This window comes from Microtus pennsylvanicus, chromosome 18 (genome assembly GCF_037038515.1).
Source record: "Microtus pennsylvanicus isolate mMicPen1 chromosome 18, mMicPen1.hap1, whole genome shotgun sequence".
Lineage (NCBI taxonomy): Eukaryota > Metazoa > Chordata > Mammalia > Rodentia > Cricetidae > Microtus > Microtus pennsylvanicus.
In genome coordinates, this window is record NC_134596.1 from 15,496,247 (window position 1) to 15,522,874 (window position 26,628).

General features: G+C 39.5%; 1 protein-coding gene across 16 annotated transcripts in view; it reads right to left on the reverse strand.

Annotated features, from left to right (window-relative positions):
- The window catches only part of Tjp1 (tight junction protein 1), a 253,887-nt gene that overhangs the window by 18,228 nt on the left and 209,031 nt on the right, over positions 1–26,628 (reverse strand). For all 16 annotated transcript variants that reach the window (XM_075953108.1, XM_075953109.1, XM_075953107.1 and 13 more), the window contains 13 exons: positions 26,153–26,321; positions 25,683–25,830; positions 17,146–17,285; positions 16,497–16,602; positions 13,666–13,816; positions 11,299–11,407; positions 9,772–9,991; positions 9,309–9,493; positions 9,098–9,193; positions 4,734–4,816; positions 3,959–4,169; positions 3,636–3,736; positions 273–623 (listed from right to left, as the gene is read on the reverse strand). In XM_075953108.1, the coding sequence (XP_075809223.1) occupies positions 273–623; positions 3,636–3,736; positions 3,959–4,169; positions 4,734–4,816; positions 9,098–9,193; positions 9,309–9,493; positions 9,772–9,991; positions 11,299–11,407; positions 13,666–13,816; positions 16,497–16,602; positions 17,146–17,285; positions 25,683–25,830; positions 26,153–26,321 (2,070 nt within the window). The remainder of the gene's footprint in view (positions 1–272; positions 624–3,635; positions 3,737–3,958; positions 4,170–4,733; positions 4,817–9,097; positions 9,194–9,308; positions 9,494–9,771; positions 9,992–11,298; positions 11,408–13,665; positions 13,817–16,496; positions 16,603–17,145; positions 17,286–25,682; positions 25,831–26,152; positions 26,322–26,628) is intronic.

The window sequence follows — 26,628 nt, forward strand, 5'->3', positions numbered from 1 at the left end:
CTGCACAATTAATAATGACTGGTAGACATTTAACTGTGCTAATTAGCAATGTTCACTATGACGTCATATGCTATAGTTTTGTTGAAAATTTCAATATAATGCTATGTAAGATGAACGCAGAAAACTCAGAAAAAAAGCCCTTGGTACTCTCGATCTGAAATTCAAGATTAAGTTGTAATCTGAGGAAGAAGGGAATAATCTTTAACGTATGACCACATTCTTAAACCTCATAACGCACCTCTAACTAAAAGCGCCAAATGCTTGCTGCTTACCTGTTGAGAGGCTGTCTTAAGTCCAGGGGAGTCTATTCTATGAATAGGTGGTGGCTGCGCTTGTGGTGAATAAGGAGGATATGTTTGGTTTTCATGATGCATTCCAGAGGAATCCTCTCTTACAGGCTCAGAGGATCGTGTTATGGCAGACTCCGGTGGAGTCCCCACCTCATCATTAAGAGTTTCATCTAGTTCTTGATCAGTGTAGGCCCCGCCTTCTGTATCTGTATCTTCATAGTCAGAAGTGTGTCTACTGTCCGTGCTATACATTGAGTACTCACTACCTGGGGCTGACAGGTAGGACAGACGATCATCATGCAAATCAAGGTCATCACTTGTAGCACCATCCGCCTGGGTCAAATAAAAGTAAATCAAAAATTTTATTCAGTAGTTCTTTAAGAGATGGCCTTTATTTTACAAGAGAGATTGAAAGGAATACTTTTCTTTGGAGAAATCGTTATCTATTTCTTGAAATTTCTGATGAGGAAAGTCAAGAAGATTGTACAAGCACACATGCAGATACACATAGCGTCCCGAGATCAGAAGGGCCTGGATGATCAAACAGTGGCTGACTAGCTAGGACAAATCTAGCGCACAGCCACAGAGAACAGGAAGGAACTCTGACATGACACACAGTTATAAACCTAGTCACTAGCTTTTCATCCAAAAGCAAGGCGAAGAAAGAGAATGCTATTAAACCAAGCTCACACAAACAAGGGCACACTGACGGAACAGTACTTGTGAGAACAACCATGAAAATAAACCCACAGTAGGCTGAGTAAGAAATACTGTATTTATAGTTAGGAAGCAGATTTTGTTTTTGAATTGGCATGTAGCCTCTAAAGCTTCTATGACACAACAGAAAGCCATCACGGGCAGGACGGCCATCTCGGTTAAGAAGACTCTCTTTTCACAGAAGCAGTTAGCGATGGATGGAAAAGGAAAACTGTCACACTTCCCTTCTGCAAGTGACTAAGACTTGAGTTAATTCCTGACAAGCTCGGGGGCGGGATGAGCTTCAGAGCAGATCAGAGAGAACATGAGAAGTACACGAGGGAAAGGGAACTACTGGTTGTAATCAGCAGACTCACAGGATACCAGTTTGAAACAGTACTAGGATTAAACAGCAGTCTCGGAAGATCTTGCATGAGAAGTGATGCAATTAGAATTCTGAAATCACAAGGATTTCTTCCATTACAGCGTGGACTACTCTGTGAGAAGTGTTGAGATTCATTCTCTAGGCAGATGCACTAAAAGTAATCATCAGGTGTGGTGCAGCTCTGTGAACCAGCTGTGCCAAGATCATGACCTTGGGAGCCAGGTCTCCTCAGTGCTTTTCATGTCCTCACTTGCTTCAGTGAGAGACTGACCTCAAATACCGCCCTGGTGGTAAGACGAGGGAAGGCTCTGTGTCAGGCTAAGGGCAGAGCACCCGGGGCTGTGCTCAGTTACAGGAGACTCTCTCTCACTGATCTCTACCGTCTAGAATGGCTACTGCTGAAGAGAAGTGTTCTTGCCATCTGCTCTAATCATTAACCTGCTGGGAAGGATTTAAAGCTTACAGAAGAAGCACCGAATCCATTGATCTATCTAGCTCCTTGAAATACAGAAGTGAGCAAAAGCCACGGCTATTCTGAAGTAGGAAATGTTGTATCTTAATATTAAGAAAATCTCAGGATGATGTTTCTTGATTTCACAGGGGAAAAAAAGAGTGTGTCAGATCTTACAAAAAAGTAACTCTGTGGCAATTAAGTCAAAATTGTTAATTCAGGAAAGTTGGTGAAAATGAAAAATTCATTTTCTTCAATAATCTGTCCATTCTGATAAAATGTATTTTGGATGGAAGGGGCAGAAGAGAAATCAAGTCTGATTTGAGTTGGAATGACTTCTCTGATTTACGAAATGCATCAAACCAGGTAATGTTGTATCTTTTCTTATATAAAAAGTTGGGGTATTCTTTTATTTTAAAACCAAGTTAAATATACAAAAGTATTACAAAGAGAAACTACTGAAAATAAGGATTTGTGACTTAACTCACAGGACAGGCAGGTGTGTCTAACTTTGTGCATCTGGGGAATAACAAACGCACAGACCAACTTTAAGAATTCAGCTCAAGAGTGAAGGGCATCGCACTCTACTTGGCACAGGCTGCTAGGAGAGCTGTGCAGCTGCAGATGATTAGCAAGAAGACTCAATCCCTCCATCAGCTGCCACCAAGTAAGCCTTAGTGTGTTGTTGTAAAGTGGCACAGTGAGGTTGTCCACTGTGACTTTCCTATCAGTGTCCAAGCTGGCATGTGAGTTACTCATGTGGCCTATTACGTCATCTGCACAGTCCATCTCCCAAGCTGGTGCACAATGAGAACAATTATGATTCTGATGCTTTACTATAGGTGAGAACAATCATGTTACCTCTAGCTGTAAACGTTTAGCAATTTTTCTTGCAGAGGTCACATGTTTCTGGATAGGGACTCGCTAAACATGCAGCATGCATGGCCAGAGCACCTGCACAGTAGCCAGGCAGAGAAAGGGAGGGAGGGGGCATGCAGGAGCAAAACACGGAACTCAAACCAACAAGGCAATAGAAAAACTTAACTGAAAATAAGCCAAAAACCCAGAGGGACTCTTAATATTCCCTAACAATCACATGAATCTGACAAAGGCAGAAGACTTTTAAAAACAAAGACTCCTTTAACAGTGTACCTTGAGGAAGCAACTGTCTCTCCAAACAAATAAATAGAACTTTCCCACCCAAGACTGCTATATACCATGCTAACAACAGAAAGTAGCTACTCTAATTAGCCATTGGGTATATGTAAAACCAAAATTCAAAGCCAGAAAAAGATCGCAAATTTGTTTACTATTTCCCAGTTGGTTAAAGGTAGGTGCCACTGGGGGAGGTGGAGAAAATTCCTATGGTAAAATGTGAGGGCACAGTGTTTATTTTCAATGTTTCCTAGAACTTTCATGGGCTGGTGGCTCCTACAACACTCCTGACAGCCATCGGGGGGCGGTGTTTCCCACACACTGCCTGTCTTTCCAGAAAGCTCTCCTTACTCAGGTTATAAATCCCTTTTCCCTTCAGAGGAAGAAGCTGAAGCCAAGTTCAAGGCTGTCTCTCCCCAGCCAGACAGGGACAGAGTCACCTAAGTCTTTACCAGAGAGCCGCACCAGATGAGTCATTTGGTTAAACGGGGACTATAACAAGCTTTCCGCTTATAACTGCTCCACACAAATGATAAAAAGCATTATAAAGGCTAGCTTTTCCAAAATTACTTACAACTACTTAGCTAGTAAGAAAAGAGTAGCATTTACCTTAGTTGTGAAATTTAACAAGTATAAAAAGTAATAGGAGGCTCCATACCTTCCCCTCAGAGACCCACACCAGCTGATTCTGTTGCTGCTGAATGGCCTCTTTCAGGGCACCGTACCAACCATCATTCATGGAATTTAAGTTAATTGTAGCTGCAAATGAATGAACAATGTATTTTATGGTTAGAACATGAGCACAGGGGAAGAGAGATGACCCAGCCCTGTCTATCAGCAGTCTGAGGAGTACAACTACTTCAAGTTTTCAGTTAGGCAGTCATTATACTTTTTCTTTCAACCAGACATTCTTAGGTTTAAATTAACATAAGCTCTCTAAGCAGAGATCATAAAGCATCAGCATCTGAGTAACGTACTCACTTGTGAAAAGATGGTGATTATTCTTACGAAGTTTATGAGATCGTTCATATAGTTTCCTGGCACTTTTCCGAGACTCTGGACATAGCCTCATCCTCATTGTTTTCACGCCTTGCTTAGAGTCAGGGTTAAGGAACACAACAATTGGATACCACTGGGCATAATTAAGACGATCAACTGCATTTGGTGTTACATCTAATAAAGCGTGTTTGTCCTAGAGACAGGAAGGAAAACACACATGAAGATACAAAATACCATTAAAAACCATTCTCCTCTGAAAAAGCCACAGGCTCTACTATACTTCAGTATTAGCTGAACCCTGTGATTGCTATGACTCAGGAGCACTCATTAAAAAATTGTAATGTAAAGTTAATTCAGAAATATCCAGTCCAACTAAAAAACAAACTTTTCATCAGCTATTTTTAAAACTCAGCTACAAGGCTTGTAAGCTAACTATTACCTGTGCTCAGGCTGTCACAGTCAGAGCGGCAACTTAACGTTCCTGGCATCTCCTTCCATGCACAAGCACTCTGAACTGCACTGCTACAACAGACTGCCAATTGCATCCAAACACCACCATTACAGCAACGAAGGCTCTACTGATGTTCATCAGGACTATATTCTTGAATTAAAGCTTTTCTACAGAAAGGGCTTAATTTTCCTAGACTACACCAGTAATTATGTTTGGAAAATTCCCCTTTGTTAAAAAATTAAATTTCCTCATCAAAAACATAAGCTTTACTGTTTATAAAGAACGTGTTAACTTGTAATAACTTACTTGATCTATGATTTGCTTTATTGTATGAAGGCGAATAATGCCAGAGCTACGATGGTCAGTTCCAGCGTCTCGTGGTTCACTTTCTATTCATGAAGACAGGACAAAAACATCATGTAAGAATTTCTCAAGAACTGGGCATACAGACTTGCTAGAATAACACCTGGTTGTGGGCTGTGCTGTACATTGTAGCATGTCTAGCAGTGCGCATTCTATCCACTAGAGGTCAGTAGCAAGTCATCAGGGAAAGCCCCATTCATCTAAAAAGCAAAAATGCTTCCATCACAAAGGGTGGAAACTGCTGAAAGAGGTGCTCCCTATACCAGGTCAGACAACGTTTCCTAACAGAACTAAAAGAGGTACTCCCTATACCAGGTCAGACAACATTTCCTAACAGAACTAAAAGAGGTACTCCCTATACCAGGTCAGACAACGTTTCCTAACAGAACTAAAAGAGGTACTCCCTATACCAGGTCAGACAACGTTTCCTAACAGAACTAAAAGAGGTACTCCCTATACCAGGTCAGACAACGTTTCCTAACAGAACTAAAAGAGGTACTCCCTATACCAGGTCAGACAACGTTTCCTAACAGAACTAAGAGAGGTACTCCCTATACCAGGTCAGACAACGTTTCCTAACAGAACTAAAAGAGGTACTCCCTATACCAGGTCAGACAGTGTTTCCTAACAGAACTAAAAGAGGTACTCCCTATACCAGGTCAGACAGTGTTTCCTAACAGAACTAAAAGAGGTACTCCCTATACCAGGTCAGACAACGTTTCCTAACAGAACTAAGAGAGGTACTCCCTATACCAGGTCAGACAACGTTTCCTAACAGAACTAAGAGAGGTACTCCCTATACCAGGTCAGACAACGTTTCCTAACAGAACTAAGAGAGGTACTCCCTATACCAGGTCAGACAACGTTTCCTAACAGAACTAAGAGAGGTACTCCCTATACCAGGTCAGACAACGTTTCCTAACAGAACTAAGAGAGGTACTCCCTATACCAGGTCAGACAACGTTTCCTAACAGAACTAAAAGAGGTACTCCCTATACCAGGTCAGACAACGTTTCCTAACAGAACTAAGAGAGGTACTCCCTATACCAGGTCAGACAACGTTTCCTAACAGAACTAAAAGAGGTACTCCCTATACCAGGTCAGACAGTGTTTCCTAACAGAACTAAGAGAGGTACTCCCTATACCAGGTCAGACAACGTTTCCTAACAGAACTAAGAGAGGTACTCCCTATACCAGGTCAGACAACGTTTCCTAACAGAACTAAGAGAGGTACTCCCTATACCAGGTCAGACAGTGTTTCCTAACAGAACTAAGAGAGGTACTCCCTATACCAGGTCAGACAACGTTTCCTAACAGAACTAAGAGAGGTACTCCCTATACCAGGTCAGACAGTGTTTCCTAACAGAACTAAGAGAGGTACTCCCTATACCAGGTCAGACAACGTTTCCTAACAGAACTAAGAGAGGTACTCCCTATACCAGGTCAGACAGTGTTTCCTAACAGAACTAAGAGAGGTACTCCCTATACCAGGTCAGACAACGTTTCCTAACAGGACCAGGATTAATACAAGAAAGATGATGCACTTGCTTTGGGAGGAAAATCTAAGAAGGCATCCCCCAAGAACTTTATTAATCAAGATAAATATTTTGATGTGGTACTTAAAAAAAAAGCCACAGTAAAAAATAAAGTGTAACATCACAAATTCATAAGCTAAACAATAAGTAAGCAGAATATAAGTAAAAAGTTATTTAAGTTTTCCCTTCCTGTTCCCTTGGCGTGAGCACGTGTCTCTCTGTCTCTGTCTCTGTCTCTCCCTCTCTCCCTCAATAAATGTTTTATGGCTATTAAAAAATTGTAAGTTATTTAATAAATAAATACCTTACCAGAGATGATGATTTTAAAAATTATATTGATTACTTTGCTTTTAAAGCCAGGAGAGCAAAGTTGTAATAAATTATTATTCGCTACAAACAAAATATGTAAACATTTTTTTAATCCAGGTTTTAAAATGCTTACTTTTTCTTCAGTGTTCCTTCTACTCCGTTAATATTCTGGGGGAAAAAATAGGTCCTAAAAGTTCCTGAGCTTATGGGCTTAAGGATGCTTTTGTCCCCCCTTATTGTATAAGGCTTAGTTTCCCACCATCCTCTGCAGTAACACCAAAATTATGATCTCATTTGTGTGGCACCCTGACATGGGGAAGCTACCTAACGGGCTGAGACCAGCAGTAATGCTGCAGCAGCAAATGGCCTGGGGATTTCCAGTCAGCCACCTCACTCACAGTAACAGCCGTAAGCACGGAGGCTATGAGGCGCCAGAGATGCTGCTGAGAGGCAGCCTATAAGCGTCATCCTGGCAGCCCTCTCTCCTCCCTCATATGTCTAACACGGCTGGGGATCAGTTTCCAAACAGCCACCACAGAGGTCTACAGTGACACGCGTGACTCTGGACAGAGGGAAATGGGATGGGGAGGGAAGAGGCTCTGGGGTCTCAGAGTGGGAAAGGCAGAGGTCTGGAAGTACCACGGGCTCCAAGGAACAAGTAAGGGCAGAGAAGGAGCTTCAAGGGGGCAGGGCAAGATAAGACCTACCTAAGTTCAAGGTCAGCCTGGTCTACAAGAGCTAGCTCTAGGACAGGCTCCTTCTTCACTTGTCTGAATTTAGGAAATAAGTATCTTTACTAAATATCATCAAAAGCGCTGGGCGGTGGTGGCGCGCACCTTTAATCCCAGCACTCTGGAGGCAGAGGCAGGTGGATCTCTGTGAGTTGGAGGCCAGCCTGGTCTAGAGAGAGAGTTTCAGGACAGGTGGAGGTGCACAGTGAAACCCTGTCTCTAATCTCCGCCCTCGACCCAAATCATCAAAACAAATTAAAAGCAATAAAAAAAAAATGTAATGTGCTTATTGTCTAATGTTGTAAACTTTAAAATGTTAATGAGAGTCTCATAACAAAAGACGGTGGGCACAATCCTCTGGAAATCAGTAGTACCCACAATCAACAGACATGATGTTCAGTCTATGGTTTCTTCCTTTCTATAAAAAATCCGAAATAAGTATGGGAGAAGCCATATCCCCACATAAATAAATAAACCACTGAGAAACATGACAGAAACTACACACAAAAAAACTAGTCAAAGGCTTTGCTGACTCACTCTCTGAGGAGTGGATGGAGGGGGAGACAGAAGGGAGGGAGAATTGGGATTGGTGTGTAAAATAAAAAGATTGTTTTAAAAAAGTAGTCAAGTCATGAGGTTCAAGAAAAACAATAAAAAGAAAATATTTTGGGCTGGAGAAATGGCTCAGAGGTTAAGAGCACTGGGTGCTCTTCTAGAGGTCCGGAGTTCAATTCCCAGCAACCACATTGGCAACTCACAACCATCTGTAATGAGATCTGGTGTCCTCTTCTGGCCTGCAGGCATACATGCAAGCAGAATACTGTATGTGTAATTAAATAAATCTTTAAAAAAAAAAAAAAAGAAAATATTTTATTATTAAAGAGAAAAAGAAAATTTTTAAAATACCACAACATCAAACGTTGAAAATATAAAGGATAGAAGAAATTATAATGAGGTGGGATTGGGGGTGGTGGTAACATTTGTCAAAATTATTTTAACTTTCACAATGAGTGAAAATGTGAGGAGAGTGCAGTTTCAGTTTTTACATGTAATTTAAAGCAAGCTGAAGGGTTATGACCAAGTCTGTCTATTTAACCACCATGACTGATCCTCAGAGAATGGAGCGGCACACACTAGTGTGCAGAGCACTGCCGCCTCACTGTCAGGTGGGTCTACTGGCACACGTCACCCTGCCCACACATTTCTGTAGCAGTGACCAAAAATCACTGCATTCAGTCACAAAGGCTGGGATGAAGGCCAGGCTTCATTCACTAGCGATCATCAAAGGGAAATTTAAACTTAACAGACAGGCAGCAATGCTTAGCACAACCCCACTAAGGCACACTAAGGAGACGGCTCAACTTTAAAAATAGGTATTTGGACCCTTTGCTCACAGCATCGCTGTGAAGGTTCAACAAGATCATGGGCTAGGCAGTTTTCACAGGAAGAAACAGTTTCAAAAATCGTGATCCTCTTTCGTACAGGGAACTGGAGAACAAAGACAACCCTCCGCCTTTCCTCCAAATTAAAAGAACAACATAAAGTGCAAAATTCTCAAAAAAGTTGTATTTTTTTGAGACTGTTCAGATGTTCCCTTTTGAAGGAATTTTTAGACAAACAAAAGAAACACTCTGCAGCCTATTAAAGGTCAGTGCTGTTCCTGAGTCTACTGAAGAAGGTTGGGGCTGAGCCTGAGTCTACTGAAAGTCGGGGCTAGCCCACAACTACTCACTTGCAATCTGATAAATATCTGGTTCTTCTCTCGCCAGTTTTTCTCTGGCAACGTCAGCAATTGGTCCAAAGATGGTTACAGGTCTCAGGAATCCAGCTGGAGAGAAATTAGGTGAAAAAATTTAAAAAAAATGATGACATGGTTTATAATTTTTACTTACTGAAACATACTGTCATGAAAAGATAGGCATCATGGTAGAGGAATGAACTACCTTCTCGAAGAACAACCCTTTCATAAGCTGGGAACTTGGTCTGAACTGGCTGAGCTGACAGGTCCTCTCTGCTTTTTCGAAGATTTCTCTTGGAGCTACGAAGCCCTCGGAATCTCCAGAAGTCAGCTCGGTCTCCACCTGCTGTTTTTGGAAGTGTGTACTGTACACTGGCCAACTGCTCAGCTCTAATAAAGAAAAAAGAAACATAAACAAAAAGTATTTAAAAGGCAGCAAGGAAAAAAAAGCCACAATGAAATGAAATGGAATATCAAAATTCGGGATAGAACAACACATGTAATTCCTATCTCAACAGTTTTAACAAAATAGTTTATGTAAACTTATGACTACTGTGAGCAAACATAATGAAAAATATGAATTTGTATTCCCCAAATCCCTCAGTGAGACTGACAGCATCTATACCACTTATTTAATTCACAGGGTAAGGATTACCAAGTGTTCATACCTGTTTTTATTGGGGATGATGCCTCGTTCTACCTCCTTATGATTTTTGCCAATTCGAATGGCAAGCCAAGAGCCCAGCTTTCCATTGTACAAGGTATCCACAACACGGAACACTTCTCCTTTGTTAAAACTAAGTCCATAGGGAGACTCCTTTTCATATTCAAAATGAGTTCTAATATAGAATGAATCTCCTACATCCGATTCTACAATGCGACGATATACTAAGAAATCAAAAGAAACACATTAATCAATACTTACTGGGATAAAACATTTAATTTGCAGAAGACATTATGTGAAGATGCTCCTGCTAATGCCCATGTCAACATACAATACCCAATCAGTGCTCAATTCTCACTGTGTCTGGAACTACTTCATCTCATTGTTGTTTAACATTACCTCATAAAATGGTCCCTCCATTCTGCACACGATAAAACAATACAGAAAAAGATAAATATGCTCCATTTCTGCTCCTGTTATAGCGTCTAATTATCTGTAAATGTTCCAAAGAGCAATTTATTTCCCAACTCTGCCAGGAGACTTTGGTTGTTCCAACTGAACAATGCTAGGCTGTGTGTGGTAGTTCATTCCTATAACCCCAGCACTCGGGGAGGGAGACAGGAGGATCAGGTGCTCAAGATCAACTAACTCCTTCAACACATTAAGTTCCAGTCTAACTGGGCCACATGAAACACCCTACCTCAAAAATGGAGTGTGTTGGAGCAGGCAGGGGAATGTACTACAACTTCTTGTCTACTGTATGGATACGAGACACAGTCTGAAATATCGAACAACAAACAGGGTGGCTCCCAAAACATGAGTAACTAAAACAAAAACAAAACCCCTCAATTTTCAATGAAAAAATAACAAAAAAAGTTTAGAATGGTTATTAACAATTCTGTATATTGCATAGAAAAAACACTAGTCCAAAACTTAGATGCTATCCACATACACTTTTATATAATTCCAATAACTAATAAAACAAATATTCCTCTATGACTTATAGAAGATTGGCTGGCATTTGACTTAAATCATAATGCCATAAACGCTGATCCTATTTATTTTGCTCTGTTAATGAGTATAGTGTAGACTGTAGAACCTTAAATAAATAAAATTACCTGTCCGAGATTAACAAACTCAATCATTACTAGGAATGATTTATTCTGAACTATATTTTTTAACGGTTTGTCTTGTTTGAGACAAGGTCTCAGCATGTGGTCTTGTCTGTCCTGGAATTTACTATGTAGACCAGCCTGGCTTGAATCACAGATATCCACATACCTTTGCCAATCAAGTACTGAGATAAAATGCCTAAATCATCATACCAGGTTGAATTCTTTGGGGAAACCATCATGCCTGGCTTTGAACTAGTGATCCTCTTGTGCCAGGCTCCTGAGTGCTGGGATTATAGGTGTGCTACCACACCTGGCCTTATTTACTTTGAACAATTTATTTAATTTGAACAAGTCAATCCCTCTGAAAGGCCCCAACGTCTATAGGCCAATCCTCTCCATTTCAGACAGTATCTCACCATCCTTCTTCTTCTGCGCCAATATGGTCACTTCTTCACCTTTAGGGAGGTCGAGAAGGAAAAGGACGGCCTCTTCTCTTATAATATTTGTGAAATCTACATTGTTCACCTATTAAAATAAAAATTTTACAAATTTAAGCTAGCTGTTTTTAGGAATATAAATGTGTTTATTTACTTAGGAAAGTATTTTCAAAGTCTTATCTAATTTGACAATACTATATATTTAACAGGGCAGTTTTTTTTCCAACTTTGGAGAGTATAATATTCTCTAATTTAAAATAAACAGACACAAAGTAATAAGCTGAGTAAAAATGTAAATTCAGAGCATTTATAATATAACCTGACATTTATAAGAATCTGTTACAAATCTAAGCAATTTAGACCCAAAATGACAATGTGTTTTTACCACTTAAAATCTTTAGATTCATTCTACATATAACTTTTTTTTTTTATTAATTGCTGAAAAGGAAATGACATACCCACAAAACAATCAGAAAGACAGTGTATGTATTATGGTGTCCTTATAACAGTAGCATTGTAGGGGTGGTTCTGAGTCTCAAGTCAATATTTACTTAAGATTAGTAAATTCCTCCATTCCAAAATGAAGTTGAAATGAAATCTATAATTTTCACCAGTAACTGTGCAGGATTACAAACAGTAGAAACTTTCTCCTACTACCTTTTGGAATTTCTTCTCCACTTAAATAATAGCAACAACAACAACAAAAAGGCCAAAAGGCAAAAAGTCAAAATGCACTACTTACTGTCATGTAAAACCCAAATTGAGCTATTAAGAAGCTGCCCTTAGATGATGTATTCCCCATTTACCTCAAAACAGGATCATGGGATAGTAAGAAAATAAGTGCTGGAATTTCTAATATAGTCAGTCAGCATTATCATCATATTGTGTTCAAATATGACATAGTGCAATGAGGACAAGAGATATATTACCAGGAAGAACCTAATACAGTGTCAAAAGAGAATGCTAAGTCAGAGATGAGGACAAGGCTTTTTGACATGCTTAACTTTGAAAGGAAGAGGACTAGATGAATGCAGCCACAGGGACAGGCCACAAGTACGGGAAACTGCACCAGGCGAAAAGATTCTAGCTGTGGGCTGCTCACTTGAGATGAAGGCCAAGCAGCAGAGGTGCAGGCAACACTGATATTGTCTCAAATTACAGAAGTCAATGCACCAGGAGCATCAGTTACATGACAGAATATCAGGGAGAATGCTTTTGAGGATTGACAGGCAAATGCGTCTAAGAAACGATAGAAAACATGAAGCAAAGTTGACATTGGTCAGTGATAACAAGAAAAACTGAGATTGGGTAGTGGCTAAAGTCATACTGTAGGGCCACAGTGATTTAAAAACAAACAAAACAAAGAAAAACAAAGGCAAGGAAGGAACTCAACCACCCCTTGAATGAGTCAACAACAAAAGAGAGAAATAGACACTGAAGAACCAGACAGAATCAGAGGAGGGAAAGAGAAGAGATGGACAAAGCTGCAAGACTGTAGAGCAGATGGAAGACTCAATTCAGCACAGGGAGGAGGAGGAGGCTGAAAGCAAAGAGAGACCAGACTGGAGGCAGCAAAGAGAGGAGATACGGAAACAGGAAATGTACAACCCACACCGGATAGGATGATGTTCTGATTTAAAAACTGGAACAAAGTTTACCAACCAGATCGAATACATAAAAATATTTGGATCCTCTAAAAAGAGAAGTGAGAGACAGATGAAGACACTATCATTACTAGGAACACAGCCAAGGAAAGGGAGAGGAGAGGAGAAAAGCACGTTGGAAATTATATCTAGCCCCTGTTCTCCTGACCTTTGTCAATGACCACCTTCCATGTGGGGCTTGGAAGTTCAAAGCCAAGCAAGTTACAGATCTGCCAATATATCCCATCCTCCTGGATCTGAGCCATGATCTGAAATATGAATGATCCGAGAGGCCAGAACTACAATGAAAACCACACACTCCCATGGGAAAATAATACCCAAAATTACTGGTCACAAGTTGTGGTCTCTGGCAGTCTTGACAGCTAAAATGTTTAACTGAACTTTTAAAAGACTATTTAGTAGACAGTAGAGAGATCTAAAACTTGGTTTCCTTATAGGTTCTGTGAATACCAATGACCAATAAAACATCACTAACAACTAATGAAGCAGCAAACAAGAGAAAAGGGAGAATGGCAGGTGACCAGTCTAACACAAGCTAGATCTAATCGGTTCGTAATGTGAAACTTAAGTGGTTCAAGAGACTGTACATAAGTTATAATCTAATCACAACGGTCAGTCTGTTATGCCTGGCATCTGGTGATCTAAGACTTTTGAATCCACATAAGATGACATACTGACATACCCTGAGAATTTGATCACCTTCCTCTAAGCCTTCTTTGGCTGCAGGGCTATCTTCTAGAACGCCAGCTACAAATATTCCGACATCATTTCCACCAGCTAGTCGCAAACCCACACTATCTCCTTTTCTGAATTTTACCAGTTTCATGCTGGGCCTGTTAAAACAGATATTTCATTTCAAACAGTTAAAAGTCACAGCAGGCTGCTACAGCAACAACTACATTCAGAAAGGAATAAAGGACCATCATTTCTAAAGTCCCCTACATAGCACTCATTTATTGGATAAAACCTAGTATAAGAATCCAAAACCAGATTTAACAGACTTACTAATTTCCTATTAGAAAATAAGTTTTGAAATATCTAAATTTGATGGAGAAATAATACTTTTTATGACTACTTTTAATTTCCTTACAAAAGTATTTTCCCTATTCTTGAGAAGATATATATGGCAAATTCCCAATAGCTAAAAAACAAAACAAAACAAAAAAGCACTTTTCTACCAGTAGATAAATGAAAGTCTCATTTAATATAAGTAAAAGAAACTGCTGCATAAAATTCAGTACTTTTCTTAATATGACAAAATGTACAAGCAGAGTCTGTTACAATCCCTACAACCAATAGACAGTGGATTTAAATTTGCTCATTGGTGGGTTGCTGTTAGTTCCATTAACCTGTAGCTCTTTTTAACTTTGAAATAATAAGAACATTAGATTATTCCGTATTTCTCAATTAGACCTACATCCATCCATCTCTGCCCCTCTTTCCTGCTATTATGCAGCAGGGAGCAAACATTTAAAACACAAAGAACAGCCAGCAGAAAAGATGCTAGGCAATGTGTGCCACACTGCTGTGTGAGTTCTCGCCCTCATCTCTACATCCCTCAACTTCTATCACCTCACTCTCATGATTCTCAATATAAAGTGCATACAAAGAGGTCTTTCCTCTTAATATGTTAACCAATTACCAAATTATCAAAATCTAACACAAAATACACTACAGTCACATACACAAACAAATGAATTGAGGGAGAATCCTGGTCCTTTTCAACCAACTAATCAAAAGCTGCAATCACTTCAATAATACTCATCATTGATCTGATCTGGTTTCCTTCCTTTTCTTTTTCTTTCTTTTTTTTTTAATTAAAAAAAAACAGGGCTGGAAAGATGGCTCAGTGGTTAAGAGCATTGCCTTGCTCTTGCAAAGGTCCTGAGTTCAATTCCCAGCAACCACATGGTGGCTCACAACCATCTGTAATGAGGTCTGGTGCCCTCTTCTGGCCTGCAGGCATACACACAGACAGAATATTGTATACATAATAAATATTAAAAAAAATAAAAACAAAAAACAAAAAAGCAAAACGGAGTCTCACTGTGTAGCCCTGGCTGTCTTGGAACTCACTCAGTAGACTGACCTCCAAATCACAGAAATCTGCCTGCCTTTACTTCCCAACTGCTGGGATTAAAGACTTGCCACTAGGCCTGGTTATCTGCTTTTTGTTTGTTTGTTTTTTAACCTGGAATGAACCAGCTAGGCATAAAAGTCAAAAGGCCATAGGTTGGACAGGTCACACTCAGCCAGGATTTCTGATACTCTTGGCCCATCCCTGAAAGTATTTATTGGTTATGTTTGTAAATGGTCTGAGTCCTTTGGTTGTGTTGCTGTTCTATTTACTAACCAAGTCAAAGTTATCTCCTGGATTCCTCACCCAAAAGAACAGATACACAGATCTTTTAAATATCTTCTTGAAAAGCCTCCTCCTCCTCCAATCCATAAAGTGGCTGATTGGATCTGAGCTCAGATAAAATCTGGCTTTTGAAAAGCAATGCTAGACGACAGTTTCAGGAAATGACAAGCTTTATACTCTGCCCTTTCTACACTGTATCAACTATATGCAGTAACAACACCTATCTAATTTTTTCCTTCAAATTTACTAACTATATTTAAATGAAAGACTTTCACGGCTCAGCTACTAATACTGTGGACATCCTCAAGTCTTCTGCATTTCCAGAGATGCAGCTCTTCGCTATCTTCTACAATTTCAAGCAATCCCAAGGGGGGAAAAAAACTAGGCCTTTTCATTGTGTGTGTATTTCAATCATCCATTACTAATACTAATACTAAAAATCTACTGTTTTAAATTTGTACGATACTCATCTACTTCTGAAGCTATCTGCTTTTGCTTAGGTACTGAGGGAACTTCCTATACATTATTTTTTGTATAGAAAATACTAAGGGTGGAAAGAGTTCTTGGTCTACTGCACCTTAGTGAATGTGTTTATTTCAGGTATTCATACATCATATCCTTTTTGTTACAGAAGGAACAAATTTAAAGACTATGAAGGCTTAAAATTTGCTCACAATATTTATATTAAGCCTACTTATACATTAATGGTATGGACTCTCAAACTAATTCTGGAACAGCTCTTTCAACCAGAAATCACTTTCCTCCAGGCAGCATGTTGCGACACTCCTGGCTGGTACAACTGAAGATGTGCTACTGGTACTGTATCAGGACTTTGTACATAAGCATGTCACACCACAGGAGGTCCACAGTAAACAGACAGCAGCCTAAGAGGTCAGTGATGGTCAACAGGTATTTCTCTTTTAAGAATGCCAGGGCATAGAAAGCTTGTGGATATTCTGCAATCTTACTCTTTAATTACTGATCTAAGAACTAGGTAAGAGAAGGTGGGAATTAAAAAAACAAAAGGTTGCTTTGTTGTTAGTCATAGTACTACAAGTACTACACAATGCTATATAAACAAGACTTTCAATTCTTATGCTGAGAAATGTCTAATAAACACAAAGGACAGTGTGGCTTGAAAATTCCATTACCGAAGTATCCCATCTTCATGAGTTGAATTAGGCAGAACACCATCAGAAGGACTGACGGGTAAATCCACATCTGGTTGTCCAACTTGGGCATACACGGGCTTTGGTTCTAAGAGAAAGAAAGTTTAAATTGTACAGGACTTACTTAAGCCTCACCAGATAAGGGCAGGAAGAAGAGTAACAGAGATAATTATCAAAGCGTCCGTACTCTTCATTCTGCAAAAACTTCTTTCCTAATATCCACATTCCTGCCACTAGCCAACTAGAATAAGGCAGACACAAGAGAATTAAATAATTTTGTTTTTAAAGTTTTCAAGGCAATCTAATATTCCCCCATCCCATCCTGCGGTACGGTGTGAAGAACCCAGGCCTAGCAACAACTTGGCAAGCACTCTGACATTTATCTTTAATGAGCAGTGTTGGAATAGCCTTACTCTCTGCAAGCAGCTGTTACACATGAATAATTTATATTTAGAAAGTAAAAACATTCACGAAGGTTACTATCTATGCTAATTCTTACCCTAATAAGAAAAAAGCTGGAAGGTATATACAGAAAAATTCACATTGGTAACAATAACTGCATCTTTCAAATTGTCCACAAACACTGAGAGTTGCTGCTGCTGACAGCAAAGGTGTTTTTGGTTATGCTCACCTGGAAGAGTAGGTGTTTGCTTCTCATTTTTTTCAACTGTCACTTCTTCCACTGCTTTGGCTGTATGGTCATCTATATGCTTTACAGGAGTTGAGACAGCCCCGGGTTTAGAAATTCTCTCTTCTTCTCTGCTCCGGAGACTAATTATTACAGTAAGAACATGAAGAGAGTGAGAGTGATTTTGGAAAACACTTCATGAAACAGAATAAACAAAGCAACTTCTAAACCAGGGGAAAGGGATGTTTTCAGCTACCAAAGGTAGTAATTAAAACTAGGATGGGGCAGGCAACATGACTTGGTGGGTCAAGATACTTGCAACCAAACTTGCTGACCCGAGCTTTATTGCTAGACCCACATGGCAGAAAGAGAACAACACCTACAAGTTGTATGCAGACATTCAGACATGAATGCATGTACAAATTAGTGAAGGCTTTGAGCCATGTTTATCTACCACATTCTTCACTGCCCTGAAGCAAACATCAGGCTCCAAAGAGCTAGCAAGACCCGCCTTAAGGCCTTCCATTCTTCCTCAGAAGAGTATAGATAAGTATGTATTTTTTAAAAAGCAAAAAGAAAAACACCTGCTTTATTTGTGTGCATTTGTGAGTGCATATGCACATTGTGTGTGGGTTATCACCAACACCATGGTGCACATGTGGAGATGACAGGATAACTCTCTGGAGTGATTTCTCTACGATCTTCCTATGGGATCCAAGGATTAAATGTTGGTCAACCAGGCTTCCCTGGTAAGTACCGTTAACCACTGAACCATCTTGCTAACCTGCTTTTGCTTTGTTGTTGTTTTAACTTGTATATAGCATGGCCCCATTGAGTGAGATTTAGAGTTGGCTAAAAGCCCTATAAAAATGGTTGTTAAAAACTAGGTATAAAATAAGAGTCGGAAGAAATTTTTACACTCCACATAAGTGTACTCATTGGAAATAAAAGTTTTTTAGACTATCAACTATATAAACAAAGTAGCAAATTAACACATACATCAATCAGATCAGCAAAGAGTAAAAATAAGTGAAAATCTGCAGGCAGAAGGGCCTGAAGACCCTTCAGGTCTTGGCTTGCATCCCCCTGGAATGCTTCTACACAGTGAGCATTAGACTTGGTAGCGAGTGGCTTATCCAAGTTACTCTCAAATAGCTGTGTAGCACAAGGCTTCCAAATGAGATGCCTCCCACAAGTGTTCTTCCCAGACCCTCTAGATCGCAAACACCCTGCAAGTTTACCAACGATACACTATAAATTCTCTGAACATTCAGTGAACAGAGGCTGAGCCCTATCCAAGGAAGACACAGTGCACCACCCTAGGCCTGGGACACAAGGCGCTGCCTCTTCTGTTGGCACTCCATCTCAGAGCCTGGTGAAGAAACAGTTCTCTGTGTCTGTAGTTTTTATATTTAGACTTATCTTTACTTCTTAGTAGCCAATGCGTTGTAGTTCTCCTTTTTAAATTTTTGGGTTCTTTAAATTGTTCCCATAAACTGCATTCACTCCGTTGATCATATCCTAAATGCTATGTTATGCCAGGCTGCCTACTAATGAAGCTTTCCCTCATACTTCTAGCATTCAAGTACCCTCAACGGATCTACACTAAAGACATCAGGAAGTTATGCAGGCTTGCCTTGAGCTTGCTCTGTACTGATGTAGCCAGGCCTTGAACTTGTGATGGATTCTTTTGCCCAGTATCCCAAGTAGCTGAAATCAGAGGCCTAAACCACCAGGCCTGACCATGTGTGAGTGTGTGTGTTTTGGATGGGGAGTTAGCTATATGAAGTATAACTCATTCTGAATGAAAGTGAACTTCAGGGAACAACTTAAATATGTATCTTACGGCACTACTTTGCATAAAGCTGAGAGGGAGAGAGACCCCTTGTCTCTGTGTGCATGCTGGCATGTGTGCAAGCAGAGGTCAGGGGTTAACATCCACAATCTCTCTGTACCTTTTTTTTTTGAGATAGTGTCTCACTGAGCCTGGAATTCAGACATTTGGCTAGACTGGCTAGCTGGTGAGCCCCAGTGTTCTGGCTGCCTGTGTCCCCAAAGTCACTACACCAGAATTTTTACATGGGTGCTAAGGGTCCACACTCAGGTCCTTCCACTCTTGTAGCAAGCACTTCACTGATTAAGCCATCTCTCCAGTAGAGTTTTCTGTAGTAATCCTTGATCAAAACAGATTAGTCCACCCAAATTCAAAGGGGAAAAAAATCTTTGCTGTTCAAAAATATAAATTCTGTGGGAATAAAAGAAAAAAATTACACCTATTATTTTGTGGGTTTTTTGAGGGGGGTTCAATGCCACAAAATGCATATGAAGATCTGAGGATAACTTTTATGAGTGTTTTCTCCTTTCAGCACATGGGTTCTAGATATTCAGCAAAGACTGTTAGGATTCGATGGTAAGTGTATATACCCATAAACCATCGTGATAGCCCAAAACAGACAATTTTAATAACAAGACAGCCCCAAACACTTAATTTTAATAAGAAACAATTAAAGAAAGACTTAAATTTTAGAGAGCCTTTTCCTGACTGATGCATTAGGCTTTTGTTGGTGGTACAATTATCATGCACTATGATACTATACAGAGCAAACAGTTTGCTGTGTCCTCTCGGTTTTACAGCCAGAGAACAATATCACAGTGATCTTACTTTCTCTCAAGGGCAACAGGACTTTTCTACAGTTCTTCATCTGCAAATAAGTTTGTTCATACAGTGCCTACCTTTTAAACGTCTATTTTCTCTTCAGCATCATCATGTCTTGGCTCTGACTGAGCAGAAAAGTGTACGCCTTATTCCAGACCATTGCACAAAGCCTAACAGCACTGCAGTTACCACTGAGGACTAAGAGGAGCAGTTGCCTCACCAAGTTCATCACTACCATCAATATCTACCCACTTTGAAATGGTAAATATAATAAACAGTTTTGTAGAACATCCTGATGAAAAAGAAGCACTTAGTGGTCCTTTAGTGGACTATTTTTTTTTAAGCATTGTTACACTATCACTAACCAAATTTTCCAAAACAAAGTAATCTTTGAATGTCTAATCACTCTAAGGTTCTTGAGAGCTGGCCACGTGGCTCCTTTTGCTGTTCGTCCAACAAGTCAAGTGTTTCCATTTCAGGAGCAGCACATTATGTCTTATTCTGGAATGATCTTGATGCTGCTGGTTTTCTTCTCGTCACTGAAGCTAACAGAACTAGAGAAGGCTCCCTCCCTTCCTAAGCACTCTACCACAGACTTACCCTCCCTTATATCACCCGATAGTCTTTGTACTGCTAAGCAATAGCAAAAATTACTTCTTACATTTTAAAATTTACTTATTCTATTCATTTTTATGAAAACTCAAGCAACTCAGATTTGCCTGGTCTGTTCCAGACATTTATAGTAAAGCATTGCTAATAATACAAATGAACATCAATTAAAATCTGTCCCACTCAAAAACAATCATATCCATCAAGTTGTAAAAAGTCATGGGGAAAAGCCATCAGTTATGAGCTGCACTGAACACTTAATGAATCGCAACTTGTTTCTTGCCTTTTCCTGCATGGTGGAACTAGAGAATGATGTGAGAGCAGAGTCAGAAACAAAGTGTGTATGAAAAAGAAACCAATATAAAATAGAAATATGAAACCTTTTTTAACAAAAAATTACAACTTCTAAAACTCAGTCCATACGGCTGAAAGGACAGATTAGTGGGTAAAGGTATCTGCCAACAAGCCTGTAGTCTGTTTAAGTCTTAGGATCCAAATACGGAGAGACATGGATGCCACGAGTTGTTCTCTGCCCTTCAAACATGCACTGTGGCGCATGCCTGACCACATACATTCTTGTTCCCCACCCCCGCAACACACATACACACATGCATGCATGCAAAACAAAGAAAATAGAAAAATTATGTTTAAAAATCAGTAAGTAAAATCACCACTGCAATTATGAAATAGCAGAAAACATTCAAATCACAAATTAGTATGTTTCAGTAACTAAAACTAAAGAAAACAAGTATAATATCTGAAAAAAATTACATATAATGCAATTAAGGAATACTTAAGGTTCTGGGCAGTGGTGGTGCATGCCTTTAATACTGGCACTCGGGAGGCAGAGGCAGGTGGATCTCTGTGAGTTCGAGGCCAGCCTGGTCTATAGAGTGAGTTCCAGGACAGGCTCCAAAGCTATAGAGAAACCCAGTCTCGAAAAACCAATAAATAGATTCGATAGATAGATAGATAGATAGATAGATAGATAGATAGATAGATAGATAGATAGATAAAAAGGGATGCTGATGGCTCTATAAGAAAACTATCACACTTTGCAGAAAGTGTCAACAAGGAAAGCAACCTCAACACACACCCAGTCGTAAGGAACAGTCAGATGACTCATCCGCAGAAAAGCAGAGGGTACTAAAGATCGTATGTCAAGCTAAACTCATAGAGGACAATATCCTTTGCTTCCACTTACACGTGGAACCTAAACTGGTAATATGTATGACATCAAAGTAGAAGGAGACCACTTGGGAAGGGTAAAGGACAAGGAGAGAAAAGTGGTGAAAAGAGAGGGCAATAGTGTGACTATGACAAACTACACGGTATACTTCATTATACCACGAAAACATCATTTTAGAACTCTACTTTGTATAGTAACTTCAGACTAATGAAATTCTTATTTATTTACTGTGGTGGTCTGAATGAGAATGGCTCCCAAAGGCTTATATATTTGAATACTTGAGTCTCCAATTGATGAAACTGTTTGGGGAGGATTAGGTGTCACTTCTCCCAGTTTGAGAAAGGTCTTTTTGTTGTCTTGCCACATCTGCTTGCCTGCAAGCTTCTGGGACTCCAGTCTCCACCTCTCACCTTGTTATAGAACTAGGCCTGGACTCTAAATGGCTTCCTGGGATTTGAACTCAGATCTTCCTTACACAGCGAGAATTTTACGCACTGAGCCATCTTTTGGGCCCAATACAGAAAACGTTTAGAAACTACTACTACTAATTAACTACTAATTACCACCACAACAAAACATCTTGTCATTTAAAGCCACGGCTCTCAGAATTCTAATGCTGTGTGCAAACTGTAACAGCTATGAGGGCTGGATCCTGGCATAACATCTGAGTTTAGGTTGACAATGTCTTGCTCAAGTGTGTGTGTAATATCACCACCAAACATGTGGTTAGGTCATGCACTGTGTCAGCAAAGCTGCCAATACACTCAGGATTTGATGTACCCATTTCTTTCAAGAGGAACAAACAGTAAGAATGAGAATATTTAAGACTGTTACAAACTCAATTTTTTGAAAGCAGTACTTTCAACTACCTCAGAAGCAACTATTTTCAATAAAAAGGGTACATAAATATGATTGTTTTATATATAAATGGCTTGGGTCTCAGGTGAGCTGTTAAGTTTTGTGGAATAAATAAGTATAATACAAAATGTAAATCTGGACAATTCAATTCTGTTCTATTAGTCAGAGCTTTTACTGTAACATGTGTTTTCATTACTGTTCCTGTTTACATGTGATTGTGGGAGTCACTTCAGATAGAAAAGACAAGCATAACTTGTCAGATGAACTGGGACGCTGTAATTTTAAAAAGCCAAAGAACTGAAGCTACATCTAAAACACTTAAGGCTCCTAAAAGGGAGTGGACATGATGATATGACTGGAAGATAAATAATATTAATAATTTGTTGAGTTTTCAAAATAAGGTTATAGATGCCAAGTTGTTAGTCTAAATAAAAAAAAACCCAAAATAACAGAAAGATCTTTCTTTCAAATTAATACTATAATGAGACTGATTTACCCTTAATGACTGCCTGCCCATTAAGACAGTAACAACAGCAGAAGCAGCAGTATGGCACACCTTTAGTCCCAGCACTCGGAGACAGAAGATGGATCTCTGTGAGTTCCAGGACAGCCAGAACTACACAGTGTGACCTTGTGCCAAGAGGAAAAGTAACAACAAATGACCGTGGTTCAGAGGAAAACAGAACCCAAGGTGCTCAGCCTTTGACACTGCAACATAACATCACCTACAAAGTTCACACTCAAAGGTCTGTAACAGTTACCACCCTATCAGTCACTATGGAATCAGCACAGAGATTCCTCAAGAAGTTAAAAACAGAACCTCTATACGACCCAGCTATATCCCTTTCAGATATAAATTCAAGTACTCAGGCACCTTCCTACCCGTGACAGCATTCTCCCCAAGAGACAAATTACGGAGTTAGCCTAGCCGTCTACTAACAGATGAGAGGATAAAGTCCCCCACCACCCACCACCACCACAAATTTTACTCAGGCACAAAGAACAACACCCCGTCACCTCCAGGAAAATAGGCAGGAGTGTACCCCATCATGTTAAGTGACAGATAAAACAGCCTCACAGACAGAATCTCTTGTTTTCAGTCACACATGGAATTTAGTTTTAAAAAGACTTGAAAAAGAAGAGAACTACTATGGAGTTGGAAGGGGAAAGGAAACAATGGAGTAAAGCCTAGTACTTTGGACAATATATGCTAATAAGTAACAAACCAAACAACACAATTAAAAAAAAAAAGAAAATTCCTAAGATTTAGAATCTGTTTTCATTCAAAAGTGGTTGAATTGTTGAGACTCTAATTACTACTCTTTCTTTTCTTAAAGGAAAACCATGTGGAATCCGTCAGGTATCAGCAGTTTGCAGGTGAAAGAGATGTGCTAATTACAGCTGCCCCCATGATATCCCATCAGAGAGCCATCCCCATGTCCATTTGTGGCTGAATCCCCTTCAAAGTAACAGGATCTCCATGATAGGAACAACAACAGGATATCCAAGAGTCCCAGTGAGAGTCCATTATCAATACTGTAGGCCTAGAACCAGGACCAATGACTCAAAGCAATGAACACTTACAAGTGAAGATGAATAGATTAAAGGGTAAACTATGTAACTCAACGGGTCACACTACAGCTTCCACAGAGAGATTCTTCTTCCTTTTTTTTTTTTTAAAAAATTCTCTTTTGTTGTGGGGGATTCAAGGGCAGAGGGTAGATTCGAGGGGATGGCAAAAAAAGTGGGATCAGGATGCACCATGTGAAATTCACAAAGAATCAATGAGAGTTTAAAAAAAAAAAAAAAGCAGGTTGAGTAGGACAAAGAGTAAGGCTCCATGTCTGGTTTTATGTGGTACTGGGGGAAATTAAACCCAGGACTTTCTGCATGCTAGACAAGGACTCTACCAACGGAACTACACCCCATCCCAGATAGCACTATGTTTAATAAGCACTGAAAACTCTCAGTCTTCTCTTGCCTTTTCTAAAGACACACACTCCAGTTCTTAGCCCTTCTTCAAACAGTTTCTCTTAACAATTTCTGTGACTTCTAAGGTTTTGGGTAACATCTGCATGCAGATAAATCTAAAGGCAATACTTTCTGGCTATAATCTGTCTCTTCAGCTATGAGACTAAATTTTCTTTTTCTACCTACCTTTACTGTGATATAATCAACAAAATTACATTTAAGGTGTTCAATGTGACTACTTGGATATGTGTATCATTGGAAATTACAACAATTAAGACACCTCAAATATTAGTATATGGATGAGAATACTTAAGATTTTTACTAAAACTCAAGTATGTATTATTAGGTATAATTATTATAATGTACATTTCCAAAACCTATACTCTTGTGACTAACATCTCCTCCACTTCTTTCACTGCCAACCTTCTTTCCTCTGTGAGGTCAACTGTCTTTGCTTCCAGAGATGAGATCACACGATGTGTTTCTCTGTGCCACAGCACTATCAAGGCATGTCCATGTTACCAACAGAGATGGAGCACCTCCTTCAACACTGAACTCCATTACATATGCCTGTCCATGTGTTTTTATCCGTGATGGATGAGTTGTCTCTTTACTGCAGTTACTATAAATAAAGATCTACCCCAATGCAGGGTTGCAGATACTTAAGGATAGTCACTTTCTCTCTGCTGGACAGACATTCAGGAGGAGGGTCACACAGTGGTTCTAGTCTTCATTTTATGAGAAACCTCCAAACTAATCTTTCCTAATGGCCATAAACTAGAACAGTCATGTCTTCTTGTTTATGTACTGTCTAGAGCTGCCTCTGAGCTACAAGCCAGAGCTGACGTAGTAACAAATACTTCCTGACTTGCCTACTTATTAAATGTACCACCCAGGACCTTGAATGTGTTCTATTTAGTGATTAAACTGAGGAAAGAAACAGACCTAATCTTAAAATAATAAAAGAAAAATCTAGGGGCTGGAGAGATGGCTCAGTGGTCAAGAGCACTGCCTGCTCTTCCAAAGGTCCTGAGTTCAATTCCCAGCAACCACATGGTGGCTCACAACCATCTGTAATGAGGTCTGGTGCCCTCTTCTGGCCTGCAGGCATACACACAAACAGAATGTTGTATACAAAATAAATAAATAAATATTTAAAAAAAAAAAAAAAAAAAAAAAAAAAAAAGAAAAATCTACCTTCTAATTTTCTGTATAAACAGCTCTAATGCATTGTGTTGCAAATAAGACTGTTAGTACCTGCCATTGCTGGGCTGCTGTGGAGACTGTCTGGAATGATCAGAGGGCTCTGAGCGCTGGTCAGGAGACCGTGACTGGCTGCGGCGGGGAGGCCTGTCGTGGGAGCGACCTGAATGGTCTGATGCTAGTGATTGAATTTCTGAAATATCTGTTAAAAAGAAGGGTATTTTCCCATGAAATAATTATAATAAAGTATAAAGCATTCAAATGATATAAACCAGAATTATATTTCACAAAGTGATTTAAGCATTTATATTATCTCCAGTTATAAAACCAAAACCATAGTGAACAACATACAAAGCATTTGTGTGAAGTGACAAAGACAGACAAAACATAAACAAACACACACACACACACACAAATGTACATATAGGTTTTAGATCCCTGAAAACCATAATTTCACTCAAACATACCTAATCCTCTAGTACTTTAACCAGTCAATTGCGACCCTCCAGCAGAAGGGCACTCACCGTCTCTTTCAGAGGCATTAGCAGAATGGATGCTGTCAGAAAGATCAGGAACATTCAATAAGGTGGCCCGCTCATCTCTTTGAACTACCATTTTTAACTTGCCTTTAGACCTTTCTATCAATGTCTTTGCATCTGTCAATGACATATTTTCTGTCACAGTACCATTTATCTACAACAGAAAAGAAAGGATAAGTTAAAAAGTAAACAACAAAGTACAAAAAGTCTAATCTACTACAGGGAGAAACACGCTCCTCAGATCACTGGAAGACCTAATACAACCTTTATACTTTTTAAATCACCAATAGCATCCTAGAAGCAAACTAGAAAGCATTCCAACAGTATCTAGAGCAATTACCAAAATGATCCTGGTGAATGATATATATTTTCAGGATTTAATTCTCTCACGTTAACACCCAACCTCACAATGGGCATGGCAAATGCTGATTACTCTCTCTGGCAAAACTGCTTCAAACACA